The sequence below is a fragment of the Mastigoproctus giganteus genome, chromosome 9, assembly GCF_048544385.1.
Source record: "Mastigoproctus giganteus isolate SK-2022 chromosome 9, ASM4854438v1, whole genome shotgun sequence".
Classification (NCBI taxonomy): Eukaryota; Metazoa; Arthropoda; class Arachnida; order Uropygi; family Thelyphonidae; genus Mastigoproctus; species Mastigoproctus giganteus.
The window spans coordinates 90,669,685-90,692,746 of record NC_143583.1 but is presented as its reverse complement, the minus strand read 5'-3'; the positions used below and the strand labels follow the sequence as shown (position 1 = coordinate 90,692,746).

General features: G+C 33.3%; 1 protein-coding gene across 5 annotated transcripts in view; it reads right to left on the bottom strand.

The window, feature by feature from the left end:
* LOC150080534 (semaphorin-5A-like) overlaps window positions 1-23,062 on the bottom strand; it is a 240,986-nt gene that overhangs the window by 51,935 nt on the left and 165,989 nt on the right. For all 5 annotated transcript variants that reach the window (XM_090381775.1, XM_090381774.1, XM_090381776.1 and 2 more), the window contains 6 exons: window positions 22,247-22,345; window positions 17,559-17,772; window positions 9,743-9,831; window positions 6,691-6,890; window positions 6,243-6,378; window positions 2,260-2,372 (listed from right to left, as the gene is read on the bottom strand). In XM_090381775.1, the coding sequence (XP_090237901.1) occupies window positions 2,260-2,372; window positions 6,243-6,378; window positions 6,691-6,890; window positions 9,743-9,831; window positions 17,559-17,772; window positions 22,247-22,345 (851 nt within the window). The remainder of the gene's footprint in view (window positions 1-2,259; window positions 2,373-6,242; window positions 6,379-6,690; window positions 6,891-9,742; window positions 9,832-17,558; window positions 17,773-22,246; window positions 22,346-23,062) is intronic.

Here is a 23,062-nt window from a genome sequence, read left to right as displayed (position 1 = left end):
TCTTTTTAGTGATCATAACATAATTCAGTTCACTATAATTGGTATCCTGAGTACTTGATTCTTCACATTTAAGAGTATGCTCCCATGTAAAAACTGATGCAAAGAATTTAATTTATCAGCCACCTGTCTGGTTTATTAATAACACTGACTGCTTCAAGTAGACTTTGGTTTATCCCTTTTCTTCTGGAGTACACAAAAGAAATTGCTGGCACTCACTGCCATGGAAATTTTATATTGATTTTACCTTTGAGTTACTTTTTACAGAGTAATTTACATTTGCAACTTTATTTTCAGTTTGCAATTTTCCCTTAAGAAATTTAGGGGAAATCAGCAGACTACAATAATCTTTTGGTACTTCCAAATATTGAAACTAATTGTCACACATTGGTGACTCCACTTGATTAATAAATGTACAGAAGAGTCCACAGTTAGGACCGAATCAAGAACATCATTTCCCTAGATGATTGCCCAGCAATGTGCAATTTCCATTTTGGATCAAAAACTGTTTGTGATAACAATACCATTAAAGGGAAGGTTCTTTCTATCTTATAACACTATCCTCTAAATAAATGGGGAGCTAAAAGTAAACATACAGATAAAACCTACAGGGGGAGAGTTGAAGCCCTCCTGCAGGCTCTGGTCCTGGTTAGGAGAGAACAGGTGGGAAGGTGACATACCACATCATTAGAACCACTGTGCTAGTTACAAGGAATGTTCAGAATACAGTAATACCCCGAAGTTACACGATAGGTGGGTCCGACGAAAATCGCGTAAGTCGAATTCGCGTAAGTCGGGGTACAACTTTGCATATAAATACATATAAATTTTGCTTAATTGGGACCAAGGACTAACAAAAACACTAGTTTTGAAGAAAAATATTAATAAAATTGCAGTTCTTTATACATATTAATACAAAATATGTATTAAAAAAACAAATGACTTACGTAAAAAAAGTTATTTCGATGTCGATGGCTTCATAAAATCTAACAAATTCGTCTGACGACACAGCGCGTTCTTTTTTTCACGCAGAATTTCTTCGTAGCAAGCTAATAATTTTTTTTATTCCTTGCTTTGTAGCTATAACGCGTTCTTCATTGGAGTCTATGTTTTCTAAAATTTTTAAGCCCTTTACAATTGAGCCCTTTTCAATTTTCAACCTGTCAAGTTTGCAATTGTCATGTGCTTTTCGCCGTTGCTTCATTTAGGCCTGTAGCACGTGCAATATCACATGGTCTTTCATTTCGCTCAAAGCGTTTCACAATTTCATATTTTTTTTCTATCGACAGAGGCGGACTGGTCATAAGCCTTACCGGGGAAACCCCGGTGGGCCAGTGTGATTTTGGCCATAAACCATAGTATGAGGCCACTATAAATTTTCCCGGGTAAGAATTTTTGACCCAGTCCGCCTCTGTTTATCGATAATTGCTTTTCTTTTTCTCTCTGAATCTGCAGTGTCTTCACCAGGACGCTTCCTTTTCACACCTTTTAATTAAGTATTTTACTCATTTTTAGGGAATAAAGCACAATTACAAAACGAGGAGGCACGCTTGATACGCATAAACAAAGCTGCGCGCATGTAGCAACTGAATAAACAACACCATAAAGGCAGAGATACGCTATTAATACCTCACATTTCTAGGGGTTACTATCATAAAACAATAAAAATCCAGTTGCGTTTCTGCTAGTGAAATCTGTTATAAACTGGTAGTAAACTCGATCTAATTGCATTTGCTATTATACCGATAGCTGGAATTGGTTGGTTTTTACGTTATTATGGTGAAATGTGTTTCCCCTTCACTGATATAAAAAACATAAAAGCAGCAAAGTTGAATTTTGTTCATCTTTCGCTCTCATTCTCCGCCGTCGCACCGTATATCGATAACATATGAAAAACGACCTTGAAGATAGTGGGCGGCAGCGTTGCCAAACGAAAAAAAATCAAGAACCGCGTAACTCCGAGTTCGCGTAAGTCGGGGTATTACTTTTATATAGTATATTGCAATTACAAGTTTCAGAAGTGGCTGCTGGGCACTTTACTAATTTTATAGAAATGAAGTTTCAAAAAGTAACATTCAACCTTGTCTTTTTAGCTATTGAAAGGACAGTAGTTGTTTCATTATTTGACAGCTGAATGGAAATCCTATTAGTTACTGCACAAGAAAAGATGACATACAGTAGGAAAAACTTGATAAAAATATTTATCACTGTAAATTAAAAAGGAAAACAAGTAAACAATTAAGGCAGGTTTGCAATTCTTACCTTTGAAGGTCTACTTTGTAATGAGGATGAGGAAGAACTGGCTGAACAGCTTCATTCATCAGATGGTATCTTTCAGAATCCAGAAGATATTGACCACTGCCTGGTGATTCACACTAAATATAAATTACATAGATTATTAAATTGATAATTTGCAGTAAATGTAAATTACTTTTTAAAATCTAGCAAAAAGTAACATTCAATAACCTAGAAGCAGCAACTGCTGTAATATTATTTTCACAGAGTAATTAAACAGACCAGTTCACCAAGTGGAGCACAAATGGTTATGAAAAATGTTATTTTTATGTTATTCTTTCCATAGGTTTCATTGAAAAGACCTCTAGAGTCAGGAACTCTGTAATTCATCTGTAATGCTACTAAATAACACTGATTTGAATCTGTAAAACATCTTTATTATGATAAAATAAAATAAAATACAAGCATACTGATTGTATAACAAAATCAAATAAATGTTGTATAACGAGAATAAAATGCAATAAAATATATAAAATTAAAAGTGATAAAAGTTGTTTAAAACTACTAATACAGGAGCTTTCAGCAGCAGTGGCCATCTTCATCAGCTATAGTGGTTGCAGGATGACTGACAATCCATATGTATCACACATCTCAGCAGATCTGTGACATGAACTATGAAGTCTGCGCATGGTTCACTTCTCGTGCATTGGAACCAGAAAATGGACAGGCCACTCTAAACTGTTCATCTCTTCGTAGGATAAGGGCTTCAAAGAGTGGATGAATGCGACAGCCCTTATCCCTATTAAGATTGTAGCACTCAGATGAACATATTCTTAAACTCTCCAGCCATTTCCGGTTCCAAAAGCCATGTGCCTTATCCACGATCATGGCTTCTTTAGCAGTAATGCCTTGCCCAATTTCCCAGGCATGTTCCGCTACAGCTGAACCTCCATAATTTGCAGTCTTAAGAGCTCTATTGTGTTCCCCCAGGCGATCCCGCAGCCTGCATTTCGTTTCCCCCACAATCAGGACACTTGATTTCATATATGACCCCACTAGTCATTACCCGAAATAGGATCTTTAGTTGAGGACACTACCATGTGCAGCCTCCGACCTGGCAGCTGCACACAGCATATCTTACACGAACGCAAGATACAGGAAATGGGTTCCAAAATGCCCGGACAGTAGGGGATTTATGCTGTAGAAACAAGTGTAAAAGCATCCCTGTGACTGTTGTTCATACCTCTTAAACACTTCTCAATAATGCTGTGGGGGTAACCGCACATTACTAGGTCCGCTGTAACATGTTTAATCTCCTCGCTTCTCTCTTCAGACAAGGAGCAGTGGGACCCCACCTTTTCCAGTAAGGCTTTAACCACACTACTTTTGTCGCAACTGGCCTGAGCTGTTTTGAAGTGTATGTATTGGCCCCGACACAGGTTTTCTGTAAACCTTAGTTTTCAACTGTCTGCCTTCTCTGTATACACACAGAGCTAGGAACAGAAGTATTTCTCCCCCCCCAGCTCAACCTAAAGTAAACCGAATACATGGTGAACCGCTATTCAACCACTATAGTATTTCTATTTCGTGTCCTCTTTGTATAACCGTGAACGTGTCATCAACATATCTCTTCCATGCATGTAATGGGGGAGGACTAGAGCTCCCCAAAATCCTATCTTCAAATTCTTCCATTGCTAAGTTGGCTATAATTGCACTAATAGGTGAACCCATGGCCACTCTGTGAACCTGCTGGTATATAACCTTTTGGAATAACATAGTGGTACTACTTAAACATAAGCCAACACCTTCACAAATATCTTCACCACTTAGGGCTGTCCTATCTTTCAAAGTACCATCTCTACTCAAAGCATTCTGCACACACTCCAAACCATGTTCAACAGGTATACATGTGAACAAAGAAATGACAAAGGATGCCATAATCTCCCTCTCTTCTACCTTTTGAGCATGGACGAATTGTACAAATTCCCTGCTATTTTTAATAGTATGATTCAAGTGCCCTACTACAGGGGATACAAGTTCCGCCAGAAATCTGGTAGTGCATGCATTGGCCTGCCATTAAACGACACAACCAGATATGACTGTATATTCTGGTTTACTTCTGAGGTTGAGCAGGGAGAGACCCTGCTGTTCCTAGATGTGTGCATACAGAGAAGGCCAACACTTGAAAATGAAGGTTTACAGAAAACCTGCATCGGTGCCAATACACATACTTCAAAACAGCTCAGGCCAGTTTCCACAAAAGTAGTGTGGTTAAGGCCTTATTGGAAAGGGTGGGGTCCCACTGCTCCTCATCTGAAGAGAGAGGCAAGGAGATTAAACGTGTTACGGCAGACCTAGTAACGTGTGGTTACCCCCAGAGCATTATTGAGGTGTTTAAGAGGTATGAACAACAGTCACAGGATGCTTTTACACCTGTTTCCACCGCTTACATCCCCTACTATTCAAGCATTTCAGAACCCGTTTCCTGTATCTTGTGTTCGTGTAAGATACGGTGTGCAGCTGCCAGGTCGGAGGCTGCACAAAGTAGTGTCTGCAACTAAAGATCCTATTGTGAGTAATGACACTAGTGGGGTCATATATGAAATCGAGTGTCCTGATTGTGGGGGAAACAAAATGCAGGATCACCTGGAGGAACACAATAAGCCCTTAAGACTGCAAATTATGGAGGTTCAGCTGTAGCGGAACATGCCTGGGAAACTGGACATGGCATTACTGCTAAAGAAGCAGTGATCGTGGATAAGGCACATGGCTTTTGGAACCGGAAATGGCTGGAGAGTTTAAGAACATGTTCGTTCGAGTGCCAATCTTAATAGGAAAAGGGCTGTCGCATTCACCCACTCTTTGAAACCCTTATCCTACGAAGAGATGAACGGTTTAGAGTGGCCTGTCCATTTTCTGGTTCCAATGCATGAGAAGTGAACCATGCGCAGACTCCATAGTTCATGTCGCAGATCTGCTGAGATGCGTGGTACATATAAATTGTCTGTCATCTTGCAACCACTATAGCTGATGAAGGTGGCCGCCGCTGCTGCTGCCGAAAGCTCCTGTATTAGTGGTTTTGAACAACTTTTATCGCTTTTAATTTTATATATTTTATTCTTGTTATACAAGATTTATTTTATTTTGTTTTAATATTTTAACATATAGTTATACAATCAGTATGCATGTATTGTATTTTATCATAATAAAGACGTTTTACAGATTCCAGTCAGTGTTATTTAGTAGCATTACAGATGAATTTCCATAGGTTTTCCATATGTTTTATTATGTTAATGTTTCCACAAGAAAGTTTTCTTTTTTTTTTTTTTTTATTAGAAGGACATACTTTACTGCACTCTTGGCTTAAATCTACAAGTATTTTATAATTAAGAATTTACTATTTATCTTCCATTACCTATCTTTCTAAATAAACATAGCATCTATTACACTGTTTGGTTTTAATAAATTGTTTATTTGCAAGAGAGCAGAAGCAAACTCAGTTTGCAATAAAAGCATCATACATCAAGCTGAAGAAAACCACAAACTCCCCATTCTTACCCTTCAAATAAAGGAAGTTTCCCATTAATAGAAATCCACCACTGCTTTCATTGACTGCCATTTCAGGGATTATTATTCCCTCACTGGAAGGAAACTAGACATTTTCAACATCTATGTTTGCAATACAATTATGACAAATATCTATAAATGAATAATTTTAAAAAAGGTCTCTGACTTAAAATTCATAAAAATTTATAGCCAAAAAAGTTCTAGCTACAAAATTTATAATTATTAAATTAAATGCTATAACAACAATTATATTAGTTAAATATACTTCTGTTCACAGGAAAGAGCTATTTATTTGAAGTGCAAGCATAGGATAACTTATGGTCTTCTTCAGAACAAGGAGATAAAATATGATACTTTTTTCCTTACTCTCGAACTAAATGCTAAATAACAGTCCATTAAACATACACACACCTCAAATAAATAAGCATATTAATGTAGCTTACCTGAAAATGTCCATGTGAAGCAGACTGTTTCTCCCATGATGCCTTAGGAGAACTCTGGTATTTAAATGGACCTTTGAAAGAACGATGTATTGCTGACATGTTGAATGCACATATTGCAGATCCATAAATGCTATTTCTGATAGAGAGAAATAATGCACTGAATTTAAAAATTGGGCAACATACAGGTTCCTTAATTTTAAGGAATTTTTTTAGCATAATTTCTTATTTTATAAAGTCTCTTATAGCAATAATCAGAAAATATAATTTGCTAATATATAGCATTTTCATTAGTTTACAATCTATTTGTTATAAACTGTTTATTATAACCGATATGACAAATTTAAGCAACATTAAAAGTAACCAGTGATATGACATTAATTTTTAATCATGTGGAGGTTTAATAGAGAAATTTTACCATATAGATTTTGAGTATTACAGAATTACTTACGGAGGCGTTGTAAATGTCGCATACATTACTTGGTCCCTCTCTAAGAAATGCACACTCTGGATCTCATTATAGTAAAAAGGGTAATTTCCAGGTAGAGAACAATTCAGGCGGGCTTTCAGATATGTTGTCCATTTATCTTTTAACATGTAAGTTCCTCCTTGATCATTCTTACACATGCGAGCAACTCTGGAGTAAACCACCTAAAAATTTGAGACATTCAATCATACATACATATATAAAAAAAAGTAAATAGCAAGTCCATTGTGATATACAATTACCCTAACAACAGTTTCTATATTTTTGTAACCAAAAATTGAAACTATGGCTTAAAAAAAAAAAATAAAAATAAAAAAAATAATATATATATATCTTATGCTACTATTGATACCAATATAGCACATTATACCACATACTTGTATGAACAACAGTGGATGGATCTCTTTCTACATTGTCTTTCGCTTTTGTAATTCTAGGTATCTTTCTATAAATTCGTGATTTAGCTATCTGTCGGGCTAATAGTCATCCAGCCAGTTAACAACTAAATTGTGATATACCATGGTGCTATTTTGTAGCATATCTATTATCTTACATCTTATTAATAATTATTTTTTCTTCGCTTAGCATATACTTGCTTTCATCTGGACTTTAAGCTGATGGATGATAACAGAAACAGATAGCTACGTTAATTATGGTTGATACATTGAGAGGGTAAGCCCTAGAAAATGTCCCTTTCAATGCATCTTTTTACCCATAATTAACATCTTTTAATCTAATTTTAATTTACTTTGTATTCCATATATGTTTTCAGGAATTACCATTGGTGCCAGCATAGGCTATTATATGTTACTTGGGTTGTTACGTCATTCGTCGTCTGCACATTAACCTGCATTATTTGTAACCGTACTTCAATATAGATTCAGTATCTTACGTATTAGCCTCCTTTAAATAGATAAATTACTTAGACTACATTAAATAATATACAGACCAATGTAATGTTCAAATCTCTTATATAGATGGCATTAATCTGTTCCGGCTAATTTATTTACACTATTATAATTATCTTATAATTTATTCTTAAATTCATTTATATATATATATATATATAAATATATATTAGAGCTGATATAACAACTGTAGGCTTTAATAGTTATAATAATTCCATGGGATACTCTAACAAGAATTTTGCATTTAGGCGCTATATTGCTTACACAAATTATGAATGGTATTTTATATTCTCAACTCTCAAGTTCTGTGAACATCAGCAATGAGGCTATAAATACCACAAGTTCACAGCAATTGAATTCCATGGTCTGGCTTTTAGTTGCTTCTCCAAGACTGAACCTCACAGGTTGGCCAAGGAAAGCTTTCCATAGTATCATCCTCCAACCAAAGACTGACAAAGATGCTGACATAGTGGGATAGAACTGGCTAGCATCAGCATTCATGGTCACACTCACAACAAATAACAAGCCTAAGCTGAAACAAGCTAGGCCACCACCAAACTGCTGTGTGGTACAATGGAGCCTGAATGAAACTATTCCTTGGGCAGAGGCCACTCAGGTGCATTAATTTCGTGTACAGACTGCATAAAGCAATTCATCAGTTCACATTCAAACCTTCCAACTCTAATAAAACTGCATAAATAAATACAGATCTGGTTCTGGGACAAACTTTATTGAATGATCTGAATTGTCCATACTGCTTTGATTTTTTTTGAAGACTGAAAAAGAGTTCACATGCTATATATATTACAAATAGGGGACTGACAACGTAAAACCAATTTACCATACATTTACACTTTCATCCATTCCACAAACACTGGCTAACATAATTGGTTTTATATAAATACTATCTTCTAATGTAAAGATGGCTGAAAAGTCACTGACACAAAATGTTATAATTTGCTTCAGAGTTTGATCCATAATATCTCTTGTTTAATCATCCTTCACATCCAAATTCCACAAAATAACAAAAACAGAAGTTCATTTTCAATGTTATTGATTAATCTGTAATTTTTTTTTTGTACTTAACTTTTCAGTGGAAAATTATTAATAATGTAATCATTGGAGTGTGAAGAGGTCCTAACTAACAAAAAGAAAAAAAAAATTCTCATTTTTCTTTTAAAAAAAGTATGTGGTATTCACTAAGTACCCTCTCTGATTACCAAACCTAAGGTATCTTCAACATCGCACAAGAAAGTTTTGGCTCTGGATTTAATTCAATCACTTCTTCATATTTAGATTCATCTGTTGCCATCACAGTGTACATGATTTCTACACGATTTGTAATTCCATTTTCCAACAAATCGGTAAAGATTTACTGGATACTTATTAAATACTTAGTTTACTGTAATATTTTTCCCTACACAAAGCTTATTATGGATATCATTGAGGTCAGTCAAATCATGGTGGTGGGTTCTGTAAGGGTCAATGAGATTACCAACTGTTGGTTTTTATTGTATGAATGAAACAGAATTATTTCATGAATGGTGGCAGAAACTTGGTCCACTTGCATAATTTTTTTTCTGTACAAGAAAAGCACACACAGTTACAATCAGACTTTGTCCAAGCATGATTGAGTATTCAAACAATCTGAAGACTAGAAAATACATATGTGAATATTAACCATCAAATGACAAATGAAATGATAATGCTAGGAGCATTATCATTTCAATTAAAAGTTTTTGTAAAAGGATTACAATGTTTCTGACAGTTTTTCTTCACCAGTGGATCTACTTGTAAAAGACTTTTTTTTAAGCAGGAAAGCTTTGATTGAATGTGCCTGTGATAAGTAAAATTAGTGTAAATCTCCTTTTAGGTGTAGCCACACTACAAACACTTGCAGCAAAAATAAGTAGAGTTTTAGCCTCTATACAAAAAATAATAAAATAAATAACTACCTTTTTATGAAGGGGGAATGACTGCATGACTACAAACAAATTTCATTGAAAATCCATAATCTAATTGCTCAAAAAAAAAAAAAGGCTGTTATGAGACAGTGATTTTACATGAAATAAAATTGAGAATATAAAAATATTAGGTAACAACTTTACCTTTCCACAATTTAGGTATTCAACAGCAGCTTCTCGAAAAAAGAAATAAACAAAATTCTCAATTTCATAGGCAGCCACAAAACTGGGTTCTAAAATAAAAAATTCAGAAATATAATACAATTTCAAAATAAGTTGGGTTTGATTACAGTGATATGACAAGTATGCATGCCAATATCTTAGAATGTATGAATATTGTATAATTTTTATAAAATAATCAGATTATTTTACAAAAATGATCACCATGTCAAAACTAAAACCACAGAGAGAGAGAGAGAGAGAGAGAGAGAGAGAGAGAGAGATTTTGTATCCAGCACTGAGTGTAGTGTAGTTGGCCATTGAAATACTGAGGGGAGGAAGGATGAAATGAAGGAAATTTCATATGAAATTCTGTAATTACTTTTTTAATACCATAAAAATCAGTGTAGACACTATTTTTGTATACACAATGGTATTTAAGGCTTTTTGAATGTGGCAACTATAACTGCCCCATTCAAAAATCTGAAGTTCTGATAACTATACAGGTGACCCCTGCTTAATGCTGATAATTCGTTCTGGAAAAACAGAGTGCTAAGTGAATCTGCGCTAAGCGAGCGGCACATTCCCATAAGGAATGCAGGGCTTGCTTAGGTAACATATGTATTTGTGAGTTGTGGTCGGTGCCATAGGATATTTCCTAATCAATAATAAACGGTAGTGAAAAGATGCACAAATGTTGGTCAAAATATTTAATTTTTTTTTTTTTTTTTTTTATGAAAACCCCAAACACCAAAGGTATCAAAACCTATAGTACTTTGTACCATGCATGGGTTGAAGGAGAAGTATGGGGGGAGGGGGGGTGCTGGAAACTTTGCTATTCAAATATTTGTACATATAAAATATTCTGCATTACATATGTATATAATTATGTGGTAACTATTTACGTATCAAAATTAAACTTAAAATTCCAATTAAAATCATGAATTTAATTGATCTAAATTGATTTTATTTAATTGATGAATTTAATCATGAAAAATGTGTCGATTTTGGGTTGAACTTTGGCCCTCTTCCAAATAAACTAAAAGGGGTATTAATTTTAAATCCCCCACAGCGTTACCACCCAACAATAAAGTCAACTGATCCTTCGCCACTTTGAAACCTGGCATGTTTTTTTTTCTTCTTTCAATATGAAACTTCTTTTAGACATTCTTTTCCACAAAACTCCTGCTTCATCTAAGTTAAAAACTTGTTGAGAAGTATAACACATAATACACCTCTTCAATAATTTGAAGTTCTTTTTTGAAAGTTTCAGCTCCTTGATCTGCACTTGCGGCTTCTCCCTGGATTTTAAGTCTATTTAACCAGCCCTTACTAGTTTTAAATGGTTCCACGTTTTTTTTTTTTAAGCGAGTTTTCTTCAGATCATCATTTTGGTCTCTCTCTGTCTCTCTCTCTCATATTTAATTAACTTAACTGAATTCTGCACTGGAACTAACTAACATTAGTTAGTCTTTCCATTTCAATCCTAATAGCCAGCCTAGCCCTAGTTGCTTGCAGTGGAACAGCTGTCTTTCCTGCTGCTAAAATTAATTCTTTATTTTATTTTATTTTGTAATTGTTCTTACAGTTAAACTTGCAAGTCCTAAATTATGGCACACATCCGCTTGTCATTGACTGGAATCTATTTGCTTCAAAATGACTAATTTAATTTTCAAATTCTGTCTTTTTCTTACATTTATAGTCTTCGTACTGTGCCCAGACATTGCTTTTTCATTCTTATCGGCCATTATTAACTCTTCGAAAATGTAACTGCGTTGGTTGCATTAATTATGATACAATATTCAAGTAAACTGTCCGTTATGCACGATGTCTAATACTGTACTGAGTGATGACTAGACTTTTGATAAATGCATATAACGCAAATATTACAAGCAATATACTTGATCATTTTTTAAAATGTTGATCTCGGAACTACGTAACAAGTCACTGTACTGCAATTAAATTAGCGTGTGAGAAAATTTCACTGAGCATGGGAAAATTTTAAGTCAGTGTGGGAAACGTTTTAATGCTTTTTTGCTATTCATTTTGAAGCTATCGACGCCATCAAATTAAACGATTTTGTAAATATGCCAAAAATGCAATCTGTAAAAGAGCGTTATAGTGATCTGTGACAGCGTTATAGTCAGATACGGGTTATAATATAAGAACAGCATTATAGTGAATCAGCGTAAAGTGAACCACATTATAATGGGGGCCTTGAAGTTATCACCAATTGTGATAACTTCAAGGACTATGCTCCTGAAGGTGCCTCAGTAGCCAGGTGGGCAGGAGCAGCAGTGCATAGCACATGCTTCTTGATTAGACCAGGGTTCGAGCCTGTGAGCCACCAAATATGAAGGATGTGGAAAAGTCAGGGAATGACCACCACATATCCCCAGAGCAATATGGCCTTAGTTGCTAATGCTCCTAAAAACCAAAATAACTAACAACAATATGCTCCTGAAGATTCTGTCCTCTTCTGTCAAAATTTTGTTATAAAATGGCCCTACTCTAGACTTAGCCGTCAAGAGTATTTTCAACATTTTACTCTGAAGCTTGTTTTTATTATTTTTGACTGGTTGTATATTCTCTTGAACTCAGCATTTCTATGAGCAATTGTTAAAATGCCAAGTTTTTTTCTTCTAGTTCATTAATTTGTCTTTCTTCAAAACTTTTTTGGAATTATGAACTGGATTTAGATACAAGTTGATACTACTCACTTGTGACTGAGTGTTGTACTATTCAATTTTGTCACTTTTGCTTTTTTCACTTTTTTAAAACACACTTGTCAGAAGTTGCCACCATTCTACCAGTCTAGTTAAACATTTACCCAAAGACTGCAAAATATGTGCACATGCTCCATTTTTTTTTACTTCAGTGGCATACATCAATTTAAACTGTTTAAATCTGTCTTTCCTTTTAGCACTCCTTTTCAGATAGTAAAGATCCACCAAATAGTCATCCACTTCCACAGGAAGACCAAGTAGCCCCTCCTTTTCAGCAACAAATTAATCAGATAACAAGGACAGCCTATTATCACTAAGGGGAGATTGAAGACTTATGCCAAGCAACACTTTTTAAGGAATCCTGCATGCTTTCAGGTTATTCAAAGAAGATTCTCAATAATGCTGCTGTAAAGTCACCTTCCAACCTTAGTATTGAAAGAAAGCTTTTTTTTCCCTTCTTTAAAGTTTATTAGAAAAGTCACTGCAATAGGATATAGCTTATAGAATCCCTGATTATTGCTGTCTATAGCCATCAAAAATGACCCATTTTTCAGAGCCATTGCCTGCTGTCCATTCTGCTATTTCACTATTAGAAAATATTTATGAACATTACTACATAATTAGCACAGCTCAAAAGAAAATTATGTTCAATAATAAACTATGCAAATTCAGCATATTTACATCTATTATTAAGCTGCATCTATTTTCATTTTTATGCCTGCAAACTGTAATAAAACATTTGTAAATAATCATAAGAACAATTTCCTGCCACTTTAAATTGAAAAATCTCATCTACATACATTGGGTTTTAACATACATAGAAAATCCTGCCTGTCTCCTTAAATATTTCTTAAAAAAAAAAAAAAAAAAAAACTTACTGAAGATTTTTAATTATCTTTACACCAAATAGAAAAAAAGTGATAAGAGCTATGTATAACTGCTTAATATGTTCCAAATATTTTATGCATAAATGATTAGCATATCTGTTGGCCAATTCGTTAAGAAATAAGTAGAAATTTACAGATTTTAAATTCTAAATTTAAATAGTGAAGTTTAATTTTCCTTTTTTTTTTATGAAAACCCCAAGCATGAGAGATATTAGAATCTATAGTACTTAGTACATGAGCTGAAGGTTGAGAAGATAAAAGAAGATATATTTGTTGACATTAGACTTGAATTTCTGTAGATTGTAATTTTCAATAAAACCATAAGTAAAGTTGTTGCTGAAAACGGAAGTTGAAGGAATAAATGAGGAAGAAGAAAAGTTGACTCTGAGTTTGAAGTTGGACAGTAAAAGGACGTTGACTGGTTGCAGCATGTATTCAGACTGGTTTGCAAGAGTGAGCAGGAATTATAGAAGCCAATTAGAATAACAGTGCCCACAGAAGCATCTATAGAAAAGGCATGCAGCAGAAACAGAATGTCTGAGATGAAGTGGAGAGACTTTTTTTATAGATGGATCATTAATTAACTACACTCAGTAATTTTACTATTTTTTGTGAAAGATAAAGAAAAACTAATATTACAATAACAAGATGGAGAAGGTGGTTAAAATGATCAGTCTCCATCATAAATCTTGAGATTTGGCAGGGATGTGCATATCATTCTGAAGGTGCGATGTCAACTATTTACAACAGGAACTTGACTAGCACTCTGATGCTGGCTTGTCAGAGGTAAATGTGAGGGTAAATGAGCCATGGTATAAGATGTTCAGGGATGTTAGTAAATAGTAATAATTCACAATTTTTAATAAGGAAAGAAAAAAAAAAAGAAGCAACCTTTATGTACAAACAAAAGAAAATTAATTTCTGCACATATGACACACTTCCCATTCATTCCTCCAGTCAGCACATAGTATCATAATATCCAGTTCCTCAGCTACACTATGGAGCTTATGTAATATGTATGAAAAAAAATAAATTGAAATTTAAGAAAAATTAATGAAATAAGGAGTCCTGACAAATCATTCTAACAGAACAAAATATAAAATTTTGTGAAAATATATTCAATGGGAGTCATTCTTACATGCAGATGGGCAGACAAAGAAATAATAATAACCAGATTTCTATTGGTTTCATTTTAATGAATGGGATGGCTCAACAAATATTTTTAAAAGGCCCAAATATAAAATTTCCTGTAAATCCTCTACTAGGAACTTAGTTATTACATGCAGATGGACATAAAGGCAATAGGCACATTATGCATATGGTAAATTGCCTAAACAAAATTGCTATATTATTTGCTCTTGCAGTATATATGATGCTGTATATTATGAAGAGTATCTATAAGGAGTACATTGTGGGGAAATAGTGTAGAAACAGATTCTCCCCCCCCCCAATTATTCTATTTATACTCCACGGCACCCATAAAGTCAAAGGAATTTGCAAGACAGAGATACAGAAAAGGAAAAATTTCAAAAAAGTCAGTTGCAAGGTTTATTTATGCACTGATTTTTTCAGTCACTATACAGGTAGTTTTGACTTTATGAGTTAATTCATTTCCCATAGAAGTAATGTTAAAAAAAAAGGTCAAGAAAACAATAGTTTATGCTTGAACAATGATTTATTTATCCAAATAAATGAAACCATAGCCTTTAAAATCAAGCAAATTATAATAAAGTTTGTCATACAAACATTAAAGAATGTTTATTTTTCATCATCAACTGATGGTGATGAAGAATAATGAGATTGCATTTGCATATGATCTCATATTTTGTTTCCAATGTTATTCCTCTTCACTGTTTCTTTTGATTAATATCACTCTCTGTAGTATTCCTTCGTTCTGGCATACTGTACAGTATTAATAAGTGGGACAACACGGCAAAAATGAACAACACAATCAATCACTCTTTGTAACGTCAATGTGGTAACTACTTTATGTTATGTCAGTCAGTGAGACTATCATCTGCCTGAACACACACACAAGTATGTGTAACTATACAATACTGTATAGCTACATGTACTACTGCATTCAATTTGTATAGCTATGCACATGGCTTGAAATGCCATATTTATGACTGTTTAGCATTTATTTATTGAAATTAATGTTCATATTTTTGATTTTGTTGATACTTGAAGAAAAGAACTCTTAAACCCAGGAACTTGTACAGCAAAAACTCTTAAAGCAAGAACTGCCTGTATAATGAATTATAAACTAGTATATAATTCAATCTTTAGTTTTTAGTATGGTAATGTACTGATTATAATAATCACAGTTTACTATAACTGTCATTGAAAGATGAAATAATCAATATCCAAGTGATCAAAGCAGGAAAATTAATATAAATGAAAAATAAATTTACCAGCTAAATGAAATATCTGAAACTTGCACTTTACATTTAAGAGTAAATTAAAATTAAAGGGATATGTAATTAAAAGAAATTACCTTGCACTTTCCACTGAGCATGTATGAAACAATAAATTGGGTAAATGAAATATCGTGTAAAACATAATTATTCATAAAAACAGTGATATACTTAACAGTTTATATTTTTTTTACTTGTAAGTTATGTAAACATTGAGTTGCTTTATAATTATAAGAAAAGATAATTTACAAGAATCTTTACAAGAGAAGTCTTGTAAAGAAGTATAAAAAAAAAATTACATAATTTACTTGAAAAACATGGTTCGCAATGAAAGCAACGTTCAATTCTTGCAAATAGCATTCTTGTCCTTATAACTCACTATTAAAATCAAATAAGCATGGATATTTTACATGCTTCTGTGATCAACCATATATTCTACATATCCACCATATATTATATTCCACAGCTGTCATTGTTGCTTGCCCAATGAATGGCAGAGCAGAGAAAAATATCCATTTGACTACACTGCAAAAACATTTCTATCACTAAAAATGCACCCCACCCTTAATGGCAGACCTTCAGATCCCCCTAGTCAATTGAAAGCAGCTACATCCAGCATATACAAAAACTGTATACCTAACTCAGTTCAGTCAATTGAAAGCAGCTACATCCAAAATCTAGGGCTCTTCTTTCAACTGAATGTTTGTGATAATCAGTTCACTGATATGGATGACCACAAAAATTTTTAATAGTTTACAATGCAAATTGGTAATAATATATATATTTTTTGTTATTTAACAGGAGTTCAAAAATTAGTTTCCAATCAGAAAGGGACTAATGAAAGTCCTGGAATGTTATGGCTATATTATTAATCTTTTGTGATTTCTAAATCCTGCATTAAGTTTTCTAGCTTAGAATGCAAATGCGTATTGTTTCTGAAATCAGTTATGTTCCTACATTTGACTACTATATCAAAGAAAAGATGCATACCAGTGCTTTATATGAAAAAAGCAAGTAGTCATGTGCAGATTGGTGACCATGAGTTGCCAGATCATGCTACAAGAATGGCATTTTTGTTTATATGCAAGAGCAGGATATTTAAACAAGGTAATTGTTTTCATTTTTGAAAAAAAATAAAGGCCTTCTGAGCTATGGTGTTTGTTTGTTTATGGGCTTTATGGCACAAGGGCAGCAGGGCCATAACGCACCTCTATGGTGTGTCTAAAACATTTCATCATATACATATATATATATATATATATATATATATATATATATATATATACACATATACATACATATATACACATATATATACATATATATACACACACACACACCTTTGTTTTAAGGCATTACCTTCCAAGGACACCAACCCCATCTGCAGCCTGTGTTGGCCTGAGTGGAGTAACAAAGCAAATTCACTAAAAAACACGGGCAAAAGTGAAATCAGTCTATTAATTATTGAATGTTTATATCAAAATCATCAAGTAAAAAAAAAAGAAATATTGTAATGCATCACTCGGTATACTGTGACCTCCATGGTGTCTACATTAAATTAAGTCCAAAAAAAATTTAGCTTATGTGCACTCGCCAATCACATCCCTCTTTTTTTCTGCTGCTAGTTATTCAGTAAATGGATTATTATGCAATTCAATAAGAACAAGTAGAATGAACATTACCATATGAAATTTATTTCATGGTAAAATGGACACGACCCATTCAACATTCTGAAATGTCAGTATTTTAAACACTGCATGTGATAACTTACCATGCAACCACCTGGGATCATATTGGACTGTTCGGAGAAATGGTGCCTTTCCCATGGTACGGTATATTGCATGATCCTGGCTAGAAAAGTCCAAAGCTGAAGCTATATAATAGTCACCCTGCACTGTCATCAGTGCTGTATTATTATAATTTGGATTATACGGACACTTTGCTATACCATTAACAACTTGTGTAACTGTATTTAAGGCACTTATCTATAAAGAGACAAAAAGAATTTCAGATACAGATGACATTTTTCTATAAACTTCACAAAACTTATGAAGTAAATGAGCTGCACATATACACTATACTTGTTTGTAATTACTTTATAAAGCAAAGTTTAATAGACTGCTTTTTAATTAAGAAAATACCTTTGCAATGCCAAGATATCCAGAGGAAAAAAAGAATGTGTGTGTAAACAGATCAAGCTTTGTTCGGTAATGAAAAATTGAAAATAAAAATTCTGTTTATGTTGAAAGGCAAGAAAATATGTTGCTTTTAAGAAAAATTTACACAGAATTTGTCAGAAACAATCGACCCATTTTGATAGCAATTTTCCTCCTATGCATGCACAGTACAAATCTGCTTTTAGTGTCATTATGCAACAGGCAAGAGAGAGAGAGAGAGATCACTCCACTTGGTGCATTCAACATTTCATACAGTGGTTTTTCAAAGCATTGTTTTCAATGACACTTTCGTGTTCATAACATTCCCTCTATCAGCAAAATGAAGATGAGTATTAAAAAGAATTAATAAAGCAACACTAGTAAATCCAGGGTGTGCTGTTTCCTGTTGGAAAACAGTGTATTCCTGAAACACTGCAAAACTGTTTAAGTGTTGGTATTGAGGTGTTTCATTTTAATTGTGATATTACAATAAAAAAAAATTTATCATGCGATATGTTAGTGTGGCTTTGTTAATTCTTTCTTATATGAATAATCATATAGCATCCCTTCTTACAATTAATTAGAAGATATGAATAGACAATTTAAAACCACCAGTGCTGTAACAGACAAAGATACTGGAGGCTCCATACAATCTGAATTCACCTGAGAATGCAAAGCAATTTCCACTTGTTTGTTGATGTTGTTGTTATTGTTGTTATTTGGTTTTTAGGAGCATTAGCAACTAAGGCCATATTGCTCCGGGATATGCGGTGGTCATTCTCTGAATGACCTTTCCGCATCCTCCGTATTTGGTGGTGACGGGCTCGAACCCCGGTCTAATCAAGAAGCGTGTGCTACGCACTGCTGCTCCTTCCCACCTGGCTACGGAGGCGCCTCTTGTTTGTTGAACAGAGTCAAAGACAATCCATTAAAATTCAATTTTCATCTCTAGTGACCATATGCTACATTTGTCACAGGCTACTGTGGGATGTATTCTTCGTGCATAAAAGTTTCACCCTTACAAAATGGCCACTGTTCAAGATCTCAGTGTAACTGAATGGACTAAATGTCTGTATGCATTTTATGGAGTCATAGCAAAAAATACCTGAACGTGAAAAGAAACTGTTCATGAGTGACGAAGCACATTTTCATTTGAACAGTAATATCAACAAACAGAATTACTGCTACTAGGGGATTGATAATCTTCATCAAGTTCATGAATATTCCTAACTTAAGATAGCATGTGACTTTACACTTACTGCTTCAAAATCATTGGTTCTTTTTTTTTTTTTTTTTTTTTTTAATGAAAAAAGAACCAAGCAGTTCTAGTCAACACAGAATGCTACTATGTTTGACATTCAGGGGTTAAAATTACAGTATGATGACACTGACAACATAGATATGTCATTGACACAGAGCAACATTTCATATGGCAAGAAATGTTGCAAGAGATCTTTTAAGCAAGATTTTTCCAGGTTGGATCATTTCTCACATTGGAGATGCTGTGATATTTTCATCTCTTCCTCACTGTCTCACAGCATCTGAATTGTTATTACCATGGTATTACAAAGAACATTACCAGGTAACTTCTTCATGAAGATATGCTCAAGAAGTTTCATGAAGTTGCCTGGGACAAATGAAGAAATGCTCCACAAAATTAAGATAAACTTCCCATTATTTCATTACACTCCCAGATGGGACAAATAGATACATTACTGAGTTTGTTCTGCATTTTTTCAATGGAAAAACTGTTTACTATCAAAGTGTGTCAGTTGTTTCTAATGGACTCTCTGGATAAGATGTAGGAATGGCATCAATAAATATAAATTTACTGAAGATAAATACTACACATGCAGAAATCCAACTCTTCAAATATCACTTTCAGAAATACTTATAAAGAGAGTAATTTGTTAAAGTTGAAAGCAAATAACATTTTACTCATACATTGCATCACTTATCTTAATTTTTTTTTTTTTTTTTTTTTTTTTAAATATTATAGGGCAACAATGTCAAACCATTCTCGATACTATAGTTGACAGAATGACAGGGTTCTGTTAGCATGCAAGAAGACTATTCTGTAGTGCAAAAAGTGCACAAAAAATTTACTTTCTATTTGTTCAGCAGAAGTCTGCTTATATAAAACTTTTTATATAAGAACATGTTCAGCAAAGAACATGTTTGGACCCCTACTTAATTAATGAAAATTGCAAAAACAGGAGACAGCCAAAGACTCCAGGCCTGGGCCCGGAGGCAATTGCCTTGCCTGCCTACGTGGTAGCTATGCCATTGAGCAGTATTATTCTGAGGATCAAAATTTATTTCATAAAAATAGAAAAATATCAAATCTCACCAGTTAACATGAACAGCAATCATATGTGGATGGCATATCCCCAAATTAAGGTAAAATTTATTTTCACTTAATGTCAAAAAAGTTTTGCAGTTACTAAGGGGTGAGAAAAATAATAATTAAAAAAAAAAAAAAAAAAAACACTGACTTTATTACTGTAATTTATATAATGAATACATTATATAAATATAATATAGCAGTTTCACTGTGAAAACTGCTTCAAACACATGGAAAGTGACAAAGTCATGACGACCATATATTTCTCACCTTTATAAAAAACAAACATTTGAAGTTAAAATATACCAATGAAGATTATGCACAAAAAAATAATTAAATAATCATGTGATTACATGATTATTTATAGATTAGTTATACAAAAAACAAGAACAAGATCGCCTGAACAGATAAATTAAGCTTACACCTTTTCAGTAAAATTTCATTACTTAGATATGAGGGGGGTTTATTAAAGATTCTCTAACAATCTAGTACTTTTTAAAAAGAGGTCCAAACCTGAAAAATATAATTAACAAATATTACAAAAGAAGATGGTTGCTATTATTACTTAAAAAAAAAAATTTCACTACAGTACCAGAATAAGTTTCACAGAATTTGCAGTGGTTTAGTAGAAACAGTTGAAATTTTAGAAAAATACTATTGCCAAGTCTCTAAAAGAATAATCAAAGCAATTCAGTTATTAAAAAATTAGATAGCAACACTGCACAGCATAGAACATGCAAGAAATAAATTTAGACTAAACATATCAGAGGGAAACTTATTTTCCTTGATATATCAACTCACTTACACACTATAAGATGTTAAATAAAATACGCAGAATAAATGCCATACACAACCGCAATTCCTACTTAGAGTTGCATAAATGTTCATTTTAAATGCAAGTGAAAATTTGGGGGAAAAAAAAAAAAAAAAAAAAAAAAAATGCGAATAGGATAAGAATTTTTTTATTTATGTCAAATAAAAAAAAAAAATTCTTAAAAACAGTCAAATGTCAGAAAAAAGAAAAAAAAAAAGTTAATCCCAAATTACTTCATGCAATTTCAAATTAGTTATTTTATTTTATTTATTTTTTTTAAATTCACTGAAATTAATTTTAGCAAGACTGAAATGTCTTCAGGGCCAGGACACGTTCTAAATATTGCAGGTTTTAAAATCAAACAAGTCTATAAATTCGAATATTTGGGATCAATCTTACAAAGTGATGGATCATCCCAAGCAGAGATCAATAAGAGAATTACAGACAGCAGAAAGACTATCGGCATGTTAAACTCTGTTCTGTGAAGCAAAAATATCCTACATAAAACAAAGAAACTTATATTTCAAACGATTGTACAAAGTCTTCTATTGTATGGAGCGGAAACCTGGACATTGAATAGGGAAGTGGAAAACAAATTGCTCTCCACAGAAATGGATTTTTGGAGACTCTCAGCAGGAACTTCTAGAAGAGACAGAAAATGGAATGAAGACATAAGGGAAAAAATGAAAGTGAAAAAGACTATTATTGACACCATCAGAGAAAAGCATCTAACATAATATGGACATGTAAAACAGATGCAAGAAAACAGATATCCAAAGGCTATCCTGGAATGGATACCTCCTGGAAGGAGAAAAGGAAGACCTAGGAGGACATGGATGGATGGAGTATAGGAGTGCATGACAGCCCGAGGCTTAACCGACCAAGACACCTTGAACCACACTTTATGGCGGGAAAAAATTCCTAACAAGAAATAATTTGTAGGCTGAGGAAACCCATCATAAATGGAAACTCCTCTTGAAGAAGAAAGTCACTGAAATAAGTTGCAGATTTCCAGTTTCAAAATGCCGTTCAGGTTTTCAAACAGACAATCATCATGACATTACACAAATAAAAAAAAATAAAAAATACTAGCAATTTCAACATTAACTTTTGCTTAAAAAAAGTAATCCCAACTCAATACTTACATCTCTCCAAGAACATTCAGGAGAAAAAGCATTTGTACCACATGCAAACACTTTTCCACTATGAGAAACTAGAACTCTAATGAAATTGTGGCAGTCTTCCTAAAAAATACAAAGGGTACATAATTAGAATTCTGATCAGAATTGAACAGCTAAGCTAAAAGTAAATTAAAGTTAAAAATATATTAAAAAAAGTTAAAAATATTATATATTAAAAAAAAAGTTATTGTTTATACTCTAGCACGACACAAGGTCAGCGGAATTTACAATAAATCGATCAATACAAATGTTAATCTATTTAGCAGTCATGAGCTTAAGGCCAATTATTGTAATTATTTTACAGACTGATGTAATGTTTAATCAATAATTTGATGGCATTAATCTGAATGGAATAGCAGGAAAAGTATAAAAAGTAGTCCCAGATCAAACATTTTCACTTTTACCTTTTATTATTACAGAAAAGTGTGTGTGTATGTAAACACACGAGTGTAGCCAAAGGATGAGACAAGCTTTTTTTTATGAAATTACAAGGAGTAAAACTTACTGAATATAGGTAGTAAGTTATATTTTACTGTAATAGTATTGTAATTTGTTTTACATGTTGCTTATAATGTAGTCTGGAACAGTTAATTATAGCACTGCATTCAAGAGTTATAATCTTATAATATACTCTCATCACACACACAATTTAAAATTGTAGTGTTAAATATTTTGACAAGTAAATCATTGTTGTTTTGTTGACTGTATTATACTGTAATAAAGTATTTTTAAAATTTAGTTAGAATTAAGTTTTTTTAGTGAAATTTTGGAACTAGATCC